Below are 12,544 nucleotides of genomic sequence, written 5' to 3'. Positions count from 1 at the left end.
TGAAACTGATCAACATCCTACAAAAATAAAAGGCTGTTTAAAATTTGTGTGCTCCAGAAACCTTTGTCAGTGTGTTATTTTTTTTCTTTCTTGCCTCATTTACTTTTTAAAATATCCTGAGGTAGTTTTTGTTCAAGAATTAAATTAATGTAACTGACAGGAACCTTAGGAGTTTTGGTCTTACCAGTTATTTTCTGTTGTGTTTCAGTACCGGGCATGCTGGAATATGAAAGTCTTCAGGGCATTTCTGGCTTGAAACCTACAGGGTTCCGTAAACGTTCTTCTAGTATAGATGACACGGATACCTACACAATGACCTCTATCCTGCAACAGCTCAGCTATTTTTATAGTACTATGTGCCAGAATGGCTTGGACTCTGAGCTTCTAAAGCAGGCAGTGAAGCAGCTTTTCTTTCTGATTGGAGCTATCACCCTCAATAGCCTCTTCCTCCGCAAGGACATGTGTTCGTGTAGAAAAGGAATGCAGATAAGGTAAAGCCAGTAAAGTTCACACAAGCTTGAGAACAAGTTCTTAACATTTTGATGTAATGTCCTTTATCTCTAAGTCACTGTAACCATTCTGCGGGAAGCAGCTGATCAGATTTTACTGTTACTGAAAAAGTAGATCTTGGCATTTTGGGCTGAGCTTTCTCAACATAGCATATTACAAATGGTTCTTCCCATGGAACCACTATTGGAAGAAAAGACAGAGAAAATTGCAGTCTGGAGTTTACGATCAGACATATTTAGGATTCTTTTCATGCCAGGTCACTTATGATGTGTATTTTAAAATAGTATTTTAATTCTTACTGTAGTAAACAAGTGCAGCATCCCCTGGCTGGCAGACAGGCAAAAGCTGACTTACCTTTTTTTATGCTCTGTGATGAGAAAGGTGCTGAGACAGAGCTTCTGAGGGAGTAGACGGGGCATCATCTGTCTTGTTACGAACATCAAGAGAACATGCTCCTGTTTTTCAGGAGATACAGTTCATTTGTTCTCCATTAGACAGTCTGCAGACTAAGGTGAAAGAAAGTCAGTAGAATCTTGACCCATCTGGGAATATTACTAGAATAAAGCTGCTTGAACCTCTAGGTAATCAATTATAGCCCTGCCCTGCTTTGCAATGTGCAAAGATTGTTCTGATTTCCTGTACAAGCTCACTTGTAAATGAATATTTTGAAGACCTATAGTGGTACAGAGTGGTAGGTAATGCCAAGACATATTAGTCATTTTCTGTAAACAACATCTAAACTTGTAACTTGCTTTCTGTTATCCAAACTTTAAGAAATAAAAACCTAAAAATAATCAAAATATACAAGGGATTAAACTTTCAGATCAGCAATTGTATTATTTTTATGACCTACAAGTATGGTTTTTAACTTAAAATATATGAGTTTGAACAATGCATTAGGGGAGCATTCCTTCTTTAGAAATCTTTAATGTTATTCACTTGTTATGGAGAACCTGACATTTCTCTTGTCCGTTTGTGGCTTAAACCAGATGTAATATCAGCTACTTGGAAGAATGGCTTAAGGACAAGAATCTTCAAAGCAGCAATGCCAAAGAAACTTTGGAGCCTCTGTCTCAGGCAGCCTGGCTCCTTCAGGTCAAAAAGATCACAGATGATGATGCCAAGGAAATATGTGAACACTGCACATCTCTTTCGACTGTGCAGGTAATGAACCATCCTTCTGGCAGCACCAATTGCAGAATCTTGGCTCTCGAAAATAATTTGTTGCAAAGAGTAATTGGCCTTTCATTTGATAAGCAGCATTCCTCAGCATTCCACATCACCACTTATTAAATTTTTAACTCCTCGTTCCTGATTGTTAGCGTTTTAACTGCTCCCATGGTGAATACTTGCCTGCTTTGTTCAATCCCTTTTTTTACTCCACAATGTATTTTCTTTACTTTGCCATAGGCTTTTTTTGTTGATGTTTCCCTTAAGCAGTTCAGCTTTTTCTACATCTCCTTGATCCTGCTCATACCTCTGGAAATGAGGCATAGCAATTGTCATATATGTAACAGCTCATTAGGTGACCAGTCAAAATTCTCTCCTGTAAAACTCTTTACTGAAACTCTAATTAAGTATCAGTAAAGGTGCTAATGCCTTTTTCTTTTTGTCTTTGTATTTTTTTGTGACAGACTAAAACAGGGTTTTTTTACTTTGAACAGATTGTTAAGATCCTCAACTCCTACACTCCAATAGATGATTTCGAGAAAAGAGTGACTCCATCATTTGTTCGTAAAGTCCAGGTAAGAGCTACCACTCTTATTTCTCATACTGAAGCTACAGGATACATCATACACAGTTTTTGATGCTACGTAATTATGCTTGACCTTTAGATCATTATTACTAAGCTGCTCAACTTCTAGACATTTGGAACTGATCAAAACAAGTCTCCTTAACATCACATGAAAGCAAGATTTGCAGTGGGAAGCAAACAATGTACTGGTTTTGCTTTGGTGCTTAATACAGTATTTCCTTACCCTTTCTGTTATAATTTCAGGCTATGCTAAACAATCGTGAGGATGCTCCACAGTTGATGCTCGATACCAAATATCTCTTTCAAGTGACGTTTCCTTTCACCCCCTCTCCACATGCCTTGGAATTGATACAAGTCCCCAGCAGCTTCAGACTTGGCTTTCTTACAAGGGTTTAGTAAAACCAATGCATTGGTACTTCCTCAAGTATTATATTAAGTTAGGCAGACTTCCATGGTTCTACCTGGTGGATAGCATTGCAGCTTGGAGTGAATTAAACTGATAAAACCTTGTTCCTGAGTCAAGACTTCAAAGCAGGAATAATTTGAGCTTGTGATTTCCTTCTCTCTTATCTTACCTATCTCCCTGCATTACAGTCCTACAATGATTTCTTGATATCATCAGCTGGACACAAAGCTAACTGTACGGTTTCTTAACCCACACCTGACAAGAGAAGCATTTATCTGGAAGGTTTGCACTAGTGTTCTCTCAGCACCAGTCAGAGGGGAAGAGATGTCGTAAATGTTATTACCTTACAATTTTCCTTGCCTTTCCTTCCTGTAGCAAGAGATTTCTTTCTTTTCTTTTCCACAATTTCTATTCATTGCCTTGATACACTGGATCTGTTTTACAGTAGCTTTCACCCTTCTATACCATACTATACTGGTTGTGCCTGTATTCCTTTCATCAAAGAAGTCTTTTCTAACAGTTCTTCCAGAAGACAGTAATAGGAGGGAAGGGAAAGGAAGGTCCTTCCACAGTTGTTTAAGAAAATCAATATAAATAGCTACATTGAAACTGGGGAACTCTGACCAACCTTAGAGAATTACGAACCCACATTGTCTCTTTGTAGGCATGCTGGCTTGGCTGACTGAATGCTTGCACTGCAGCAATTCAGCCAGAGGAAGGACTCAGGTGCTCTTCTTGAAGACAGATTTCGGTTTTGTTCTTTGCAGTGACAAGTCCGGATTTTAATTTTTTCAGTCGTTATAATACAGAAGTCAGATATAAAATTAATTTTATGATCCAGATTTGAATTACAAACTTCTCTAAAAAGCAGGAGTCATCTCCTGGTTTGGTTCCTTCTCTACTGCAGAATATACACAGTATACACACATGTGCACACCATCCTTCTCCCTTTCCTTTTTTGCTGGTTTTCCTCCTCCAGACACTAAGTAGGAGTGAATGCAGGTACTATGGTCTGGTGTTACTGATAAACCAAGCTTAATTCCTTACATTTCATCTTTATTTTGTTTCAACTGTGGGATCTTCAGAAGCAGAAGTGTGGCCCCTTTTGCTTTGTCCAGCTTCTTCCTGTAGTCAGAAGGCAGCAAACAGTAACTTTATTTTAGTACGGGACCGCGTCAGAACAACTGAAGAAACGGCACTCACCTCACCACAGTGATGGCTGTCCTTAGGAATTCCTCAGTAAATAATCATAGAATCATAGAATCACAGAACAGTTAGGGTTGGGAAGGACATTAAGATCATCCAGTTCCAACCCCCCTGCCATGGGCAGGGACACCTCACACTAAACCATCCCACCCAAGGCTCTGTCCAGCCTGGCCTTGAACACCGCCAGGGATGGAGCACTCGCAACCTCCCTGGGCAACCCATTCCAGTGCCTCACCACCCTAACAGGAAAGAACTTCCTCCTTATGTCCAATATAAAATAATGCTAGATTTCTGGCTAGTGTATCAGGCATAATTATTAAAACTGAGTACTAAAGCTTTGTAATATTTAAAGGATTCTGATTAATTTAGTTAATTTGAATATTACAGAAAGGAACAATTGATTTGATTTTATTACACAGTATTAGTATTGCTTGCTTAATTTCACAGAACTATCTGTAAATATAAAGGAATGATTCTTGTTACTTAGTGTTCTTGGTGTTTACTATGTACAGTGAATTATTCATGGTGATATTCACAGAGATATATTCAAATTATATGATGGAAAAAATCTGTATTTTGTTCAGTAACACTGAAGGCTGTACAAAATATCACAGACATGTAGATAGACTAGTAATTTTATCTGTTAAATAAAGTAGCTTTTAAACCAATTTGTAGTGTTTTGAGTGATGCAATAGTTATGTTTTCAGTATGGGATTGTTTGAAACTTTTAACTATGTGAATGTCAGTGAATACTGTTAGTCTTGTATTGCACCATAAACATCTATTTGTTTGCTGTGGTGTATTTTCCTGTCAGAACGGTATGCTGTCCTGGCTCCTCATGAATTTCTGTAAGTATTTTACTTCCAGCAAGTTTTGTTGCTTTAATTTATATATAGCCTTTTTTCACAGTTACTGGACCTGTGTATCTGTTACCTGGGACTGTATGAGTAAAATCACGGCTCACTCTTAGACTACATCACACAGAAGCATCAGAAGGCATGTATGTCATTATGACAAAAATTGTTGATTAAGGAAAAACGTCCTGGCAATTTGGTGTGAGGTTACTTTGGGAGGTTTGTGTGAAGATTGCTATTAACAGTGTGTTAGCAAGCAACAAAGTGTATTTTTAAAAGCAAGTTCAAAATTATCAGTGTCTGCTACGCTCTCAGAACCTTACTTCTGCTGACAACAATACCTTCAACCACAGTGCAGGTACAAAATTCTGTGTGTTATCTGTAATTCTTCTAAATATAAGGAGCCGTTTTAGACTTCAGAAGGCAGATCCATAAAAGAGGCATTACTGAGGTTAACTTTCCTAGGATGACAGCAAAGGAGAAAGCTGTTTCATTCAACTGCGAAAATGTCAAATGATGATCCCTGCTGAATGGGAAAGCACTGAAATGCCTTATGGTGTGATGTGTAAGGTGCTGTTGGCATCTTTGGATGTGTTTAGACATGCAACTCCTGCAGTTTCTGGGCATAGGACTCAGAAGCATACATGGGTCCCTTTCAGTCCTGTGTTTCCATAATATTCTAATAAAGAAAGACTGGGACAGGTGACCTCTACCCGAGTCTCTGCTGGGCAGAGACCTCGTTTTTTCCACCTTCTTTCCCCCTTCATTTTGTCCTGGATCCTCTTGCCTATCAAATGCAAACATCTAATGGCATGAAGTCAGTGACTTCAATAGCGTCTCAAGAGTAGATGTGATCTTCGGCATTTTTTATTTTTTTCAGACATGTTTCCATAAATTTCCCCAAAATTTTTCAAAACATGCAAAAAAGCGACAATTTTTTATTTTACTGATTTTAAACCTATTGAATTGAAACAGATCAATAGTAAAAGCATATCCAAGGAACAACCAGCACAGACACTGATCAGTTTGTTTGACTTTTAAATTTCATTGAGAATATGAGATAAACTTAACATTGACAGTGCTATTTGTCTGAATGTCAGTTTAATAGTTGGAAAACTCAGTCATTATCTCTCCAGTGTGTTTAAACTTTAACATTTGGAAACCACCCAAAAATTGCTCCTGTATGGAATAGGAAGGTAAGATCTAGTGTGCCTAATAGTTTATCTTCTTTATATTAAGTTTATGTTCTTTATATTATGAAAGAGGGCAGTTAAAGTTAAGTCTTTAAAGTCTAATCATCAGTATGTAGCTGACCTGAGGTGTTAGCACTGGAAGAGGCTGAGCTTTAAATACCCTTTAAGTAGACTTAATGGGAAGGGTGCCTTTCTGCTTAGCAGTCACACACAGCTTATTTAGTCGTCTTGAGAATCTCTAGGTTCTTGCTGCTTGAAAAGGTGGGTAATTTTGGATATTTATCAATGAGATTCATTGTATAGACTTTCTAAGTAGCATATTTTTTTCATGTTTCACCATGACATCATTTGTAAATTTCTGCTGTAACTTTAAAAACCAGTAAGTGTAAAATTTCAGGCTGCAGTGGAAGAAGTTGTAAGTTTTTTAGACTTTTTTTGGTTTAAATAGTTTATGTCCTTATAAAATAGTGTAAAACTCCACCATTATCGCAGCCAATCTCAGGTATAAAACTGCTTTTTAATTATTCAGAAGTTTTGATGGCTCCTCTCGTAGCAAAATTTTGTAACATCATAATCTCATCTGAGGTAAAATACTGAGCAGTTATGGTTCACCCTGTATGTTACTCCAGCGAATTCTTACACTTTATCAAAGATTAATTCTGCCCAGAGTATCTGTTCCAAGCCTAACAGATCCTTGTATAAAGTCCTTAGAAATAGTAACGATATTTTGTCCAAATAGGATGGCATGTAAGATTCCCTGTAATATCTTCATTTACACTTCTTCTGAAATGAAGGTTTTCCTCCCACAGTCTAGTTGGCCTAGTGTCTCGAGGCTTCACACCAAGTAATATAAATCCATGATTTTATCACCTGGCTTGGCCTTGGTGGGAATGACTAATTCTAAGAACCTCAGAATAACAGGTTATTACTGAGTTGTAAATGTCCAGTTTAAGTAATCTTAACAGAACTGAGCCCTGGTGCCGTAGTCATTTTAAAGATATGAGCAATAGCAGCACAGAGAAACTCCCTGAAAGGATGGTAGCTTGTGGTCTCAGGCTCATTGCTTGCAAAAAAATGCATTGAAAACTTCAGGACATATTTGCTGTTTTTCATCAAATAGAATATAGACTTCCTCAACTGCGTGTAGCTGACTGAAAGCTCCATCCATGCTTCAGGTTAATGTGCTGTAGTTCCTTTCAGGACAGATTGTGTTTCCCACATGTCTTGGGATGAAGTTAGGCATTGCCTGGAGACAACAGCAGAACTTACTGACTTGAGTGTGGGCAGAAGTTCTGAGTTTATCATCTCTCTCTTCAAGTAGTCCACTGAAATATATAAGAATAAGCAGCAGAATGAAGGCAGGGCCACAGAATAAATCTGGGGTTGTATAATGTCCAGCCAAACAAATTCTAAAGTCTGCATGGCTCATTGACTTTCTTTTGCTCCATTTAAGTCTGTCTTGCAATAGCTTCTTCTAATTGTTACACATAAACTCATTATTTATGTACATGCCTAAATAATGTTAAAAGCTTTCATTTTAGAAGTGGTGAAAGGTCCCATTTTCCCTATGAAAAATGTACAGAGAAAAATGACAGTGTTATTCTTGTTTGGTTTTGACTCTGAAGTTGGATTTGAATCTCTGTTGATGGTAGTGCTTTAATCCTAGAGATGGCTGGCTTGAGGACAAAAGTGGGTTCATAATGACCCAGCTTTCAGTGTGCTTGAAGCATCAATTCCTGTTCAAGCAGCGCATTGTTCATATTGTTGTTGCTGCTGACTGATTCCTGGGTTGTCTTTTCAGCTTTAAAAGTAATGCATAATATTGACTGTTTAATAACGTAGTGGAAAACCAGTATCGATCAGTGCAGGTTTCTCAGATCCAGCTGCTGTTAGAAGTTTCTGGTTACTGTCTCCTGACAGTAGTTAGAGACTAAGAGTAATTTCCTGCATGTAGTGAATCCACGTGCACATTATAACCATGTATAATCCGTGCACATTCTAACACAATATATGTATTTGGCTTTGTATTTTTCTTCACAGAAATATAATCTGCAGAGCATGTTAGTGTCTTGCATATAGTGACAGTTTGAGCTTCAGAGATTAGTCACAGAGAGATAATCCAGCCTGCAGATGTCTATATTCAGTCTAGGCTGCATTAGCTAGCGGAGCAGTCATGGGAAGCTTTGTGCTGGACTGGAATGCACTCTTTCCTTCTTCTCCATCTCTTTCAGCTCTCTCAAGCCACAAAGATGGACCAGACCTTTTTAGCAGTTGTATTTGGCCCATGTGACAAGTGCTTCAAAGAGAAGCCCCTTAGGCCTGTTTACATCAAATCAGAACAACTCAGCTACTGCTCGCTATGTGTGGAAATGGTACGTTATTGATTTTATCAGCCAGAATGTGGAAGGACAAAAACGGGGGTTGACGTGTTTATGGTCTGTTATGTTGTATTTTTCTTGACAGCAAATAAGCATTGCTAGGCCTGTAGACTGCCAAAAAACAGCTCTGCAGACATATTTCTACAAGCCTGCAATAGAGGTGGTCCCAGGGTTCAAGGACACCTTTTATGATTCTTGACTGGAAAATGCCTACGAGATTTTTCCTCTAGGGTACCATATTCCTCAACTGTGCCCATGTTGCCTGCCTGTCTAAACTCTGCTCTGAGGTATATGTGTGCATGTCTGCTTGGTCTATGATCTTGAGTGTTTCCCACTACCTTTAGCAGAACTTCGCAAACAAAAAAGGTTAAACCACTGCAGTAAGCTCATTCACTAGTGATTAGCGAATATGAAGTTCATCTAGTCTGTCTCAATAAAACCTAGACACAAGTGCCGTGCTGTCAGAACTCCTTCATGGCCCACATTCAATACTGAGACCCTGTTGTCTCTTATGCCATGTGCAGTACTTGGGTGAGAGCTGGAAGTAGCTACAATGAAGATAAGGCAGGAAAAGGATGCACAGCAGTGGGGGGTCTTCTGTCACCATGTGTGTGCATCAGAAGAAGGTGGTAATGGCGAGACTAGCAAACCTGCTAAATCTGACCAGTAGGTCCCACCAGAATACCTGCATGAAGAAGGGATGATGTTGGAGACTTCCTAATCACCAGCAATTACAGGTGAGGTGATGTCCCACTCTCCTGGTAGGGAGCACTGTTCTAGAGAGATCACAGTGAGGCTTTTAGATTAAATACAAAGCTAAGGTCATGAACCCATGTGGCTACTGAAGAGCTGGTCTCCAAACCTCCTTTTGTAAACTTAAGAATTTTGTTGTCCTGATTGTACTCCAACTTGGAATAGTTCTACTTTATCTTTCTGAACCATTGTGCACTATCAGTTGGAGAAGACATCCTTCCCTGTTTCCTCCCCAGAACTGGTCTCTACCACAACTGAGTAGGGTCCAGTCATTTGTTTTATTCGGGTCCAATAGTTTGCTTTATTTGAGTGTCAGATTAAATGATCTCTGCATGAATGCTGAAAGGTTTAACTAGAGGTGTTTACCAAACACTGCTTTACAGGCAGATGAGAGCACTGATTTGATGGCTGTAGGTGGTGTGTGTGTACAGTTCCCTGGCTGATGCAGCACATTCGTTACTTTGTTTAGGAGGAAATTTAAATGTAATGACCACAAAACAAAAGACAGTCCCTTCCTGGTTTACATGCTTCTCCTGACTTTGAAATTGCTGCTTTGTTCAGGTCCTTCTTGGCCAACAGCCTAGAAATGGCTATTTATCCAATAAAATTTTGCATGATGTGATAAATACATGCTGGAATTGCAGGAAACTGGATGTTTGTTATTTACAGTTCCTGCAACTTTCTCCTTATTATTCGCGTTATGGAAGTTAAACTGAAACAGCTGCTAGGTGGAAGCAGATTGAGACTTCAGGAAGAATTGTGTCAGTACCTAACAGCCTGTTAGGCTTCCTATTAGCACTGCAGTAGGATCTTGGGCTTTCTGGTAGATCTGGCTTTAGCTTGCTGCTTCATATTTGTTTTGTAAAAGATTTAAAAACAAGCTTTCAGAACACGAGTTTCAGAGAGCTCTCTGCACTAGCATATGCATATTCCCCTACCTACATATGGGTATGGGAATTGCATCCTTTTTGAATGGACTTTTTCAGAGCTACGGGTATACTTTGGCTTATATCAAAATGCGGACCACTTGTACACATGTTCGTGGATGCGTGTGCATAATGTGGAGTGTAATTGGCTGATCTTTTTGCAGCATCCTGATTTGCACATGCAGCTCCTAATTTCAGTCCAGCAGATGCACACATGCATTTTCATCAGCCAGTCTTTGTGATTTCTCCAAAACCAACTTATGTTGAGGGGTAACAGAATTAGAAATTGCTGATTCCCAGTGTTGAGATCATCCTACTTTAGTTCTTTGCCTTTTAGCCTAAATGATCATTTTCCTTTAGTTTTTGCTTGCTTTGGAGATTGGTGCTAATCAATAGAAACTCAATCAGTGTTTGCTGGTTTAATCTTCCCACAGAAGTGTTAGTAAATTAGCTAAAAAGAGATCAGCTGGTGAATTAGTAAGAGTGAAAACTTTTAAAGACCTAACTCTTGAGATAGGTGACAATTTGTGACACACTGTTACATCCTCCATTTTCCTGAGTCTCCTTATTAATGGAACAGTACCAAGTTTCTTCCATGCACCCCCATCGCTACAATCTGGTGTATTTGCCATGTGTGGAAGGTAGGTTTATGATTGCAATATTGAGTGGGTTTGCCACAGTTCTTGGTGATTAATGTTTCTCTAGCACCTCCATAGAGTAATGCCCTATAGAAAGCTGACTGCTTTCAGAGTGGTTACCTCAAAATACATGAAGCCAAGAGTGAGTTTGCCTTTGCTCCATTGGGAAGAGTCAGAGAAAAAAGCCGTCCTTGTGCTGGGCAACTTGGAAGCTCACTGCTGAGGACATAGCAGCCGGTTTGGAAGCAGTCAGCTTTCTAAGGAATGCTGGTGGGCAGTAGGAAGCCCCAGCAACAAACACTTTTATATGCCAGTTATTAGTGCACAATTACTGGATCATAACATTACAAAGGGGAGTTCAGTTACTTGTCACTGCTTTTCCATATATTCCACATACCACACCTTCTGTGCAGGATGTTTTCCCAGCCTTTCGTCCTGTGCTGATGCATTTTGAAACTCATCTGAAAGCAGAGACCAGACTAAGAGAGCCTAGACCTTATCCACGGCTGCTGACTGCACTGCCATTTCAGATTCAACATGCCTTCAGCATAGTGAATTCTAATACTGTTTTAACAAATTGTTGACTCCTTACCATTTTTTAAGCAATTGCTAGTATACTGAGGAAGTGTTGCCTTCAGTAGGGTTACATCTTATGGAAAGGGAGAAACAAAAACCTTGACTGTGTATTAAATGGCAACATTTTTCTTTTTTAGTTGTTTTGTACTGTGTTATTCGCTAAATTAATCCAGCCCTGGTTCATTTTATTTAAAGCTCCCAAATGGCCTGGCTCTAACCTGGGGTTTTGGCATGGTTAGGTAGCAGCTACATGGGTAGATGAGCAGCTTAGTCAGATGAGTTAAATACTTTTCTTTAAATTCAAACCAATGAAACACGCATTACATATCACACACTTCCAGAGCTCGCTCTGTTCAGTAGAGGCTTCTCTCTCACTTTAGATCTCAGCTTATCCCTGTTATATCATGTATCAGTCTGAACATGTATGGCTCCCAAAGACTTTGTAGATGTTTTAATCCCATTCCCCAAGGCAGTGAAACCGTTCATATCAGTAAGGCTAGAAAACCTTCGTTTTTCACTTAGAACTGTGCCAACTGTCTGACATACAGGTGTTACCTAAGTCAAATTCCTTAGAGCTGATGTGTTCCTATCAAGGCAAAGACATTTCCTATGGGGTTTTTTTGTTGTTGTTGGGCCCCTTCACACTTGTTAGGTGTCAGAAGCAGGGCGTTTGTCATAGACTGAAGTCCTTCAAAATCTTATTGAAACTCTTCCCCTGCTACTCCGCCAGCACAAAGATGCATTACTGAGTTCTATATAAGTAGTTTAATTTTTGAGACATGGAGATAACACACTAGAAGCTTCCTGTCACTTTCCTGCTAAAGAGTGCTTTTTTTGTTCTTTTGGTATCACTTTAAAAATAGTGAATTTCTATTCCCTTGGCACTGTCAGCATGCGGGAAGGCAATTCCAATGTGCTGTTTACTCTCAGGGGCTTTGAAGAACATTCCTATATCGAGCACTATGTGAACTCTGTACTGCCTACTTTTGCTTTTGTGATACTGAGTGTAGCTTGATCAATTCACTTCAGGATTCAGAATTTCAAGTTCAGGGTTTCCTATGTGGCAGCCTGTGTGGTGGGGCTAGGTCACACCAGTTGGTGTAGACAATGAGAAGACCTGGAAATGCATCCACTGCATTTGACTTTCTAGCAAAGTAACCCCGCTCCTGCTTGCAAATCCATTGACTAAGAGAGAGCTTGAGCACACAGCCAGACCAGGCCCTCAATTCAGCTTCCACAGTGACAGTGAATTGCTCAACAGCTCTGCCTGTGCATCCTGCTTGGATGGTGACACTGCTGCTAAGTAAACGCAGTGTGGGAAAGGAGTTTTATTTCCTCCAAGACTCAC

At 39.4% G+C, this 12,544-nt stretch overlaps 1 protein-coding gene across 3 annotated transcripts in view; it reads left to right on the top strand.

Annotated features, from left to right (window-relative positions):
• MYO5C (myosin VC) overlaps window positions 1–4,546 on the top strand; it is a 35,097-nt gene extending 30,551 nt beyond the window's left edge. For all 3 annotated transcript variants that reach the window (XM_065688766.1, XM_065688765.1, XM_065688764.1), the window contains exons 38-41: window positions 209–491; window positions 1,500–1,674; window positions 2,175–2,255; window positions 2,510–4,546. In XM_065688766.1, the coding sequence (XP_065544838.1) occupies window positions 209–491; window positions 1,500–1,674; window positions 2,175–2,255; window positions 2,510–2,662 (692 nt within the window). In that variant the 3' untranslated portion in view covers window positions 2,663–4,546. The remainder of the gene's footprint in view (window positions 1–208; window positions 492–1,499; window positions 1,675–2,174; window positions 2,256–2,509) is intronic.
• Window positions 4,547–12,544: the final 7,998 nt, after the last annotated feature.

Source organism: Lathamus discolor, chromosome 8 (assembly GCF_037157495.1).
Source record: "Lathamus discolor isolate bLatDis1 chromosome 8, bLatDis1.hap1, whole genome shotgun sequence".
NCBI lineage: Eukaryota > Metazoa > Chordata > Aves > Psittaciformes > Psittacidae > Lathamus > Lathamus discolor.
Note: the sequence above shows the minus strand (reverse complement) of the source record. Positions and strands in the feature narration are given on the sequence as shown.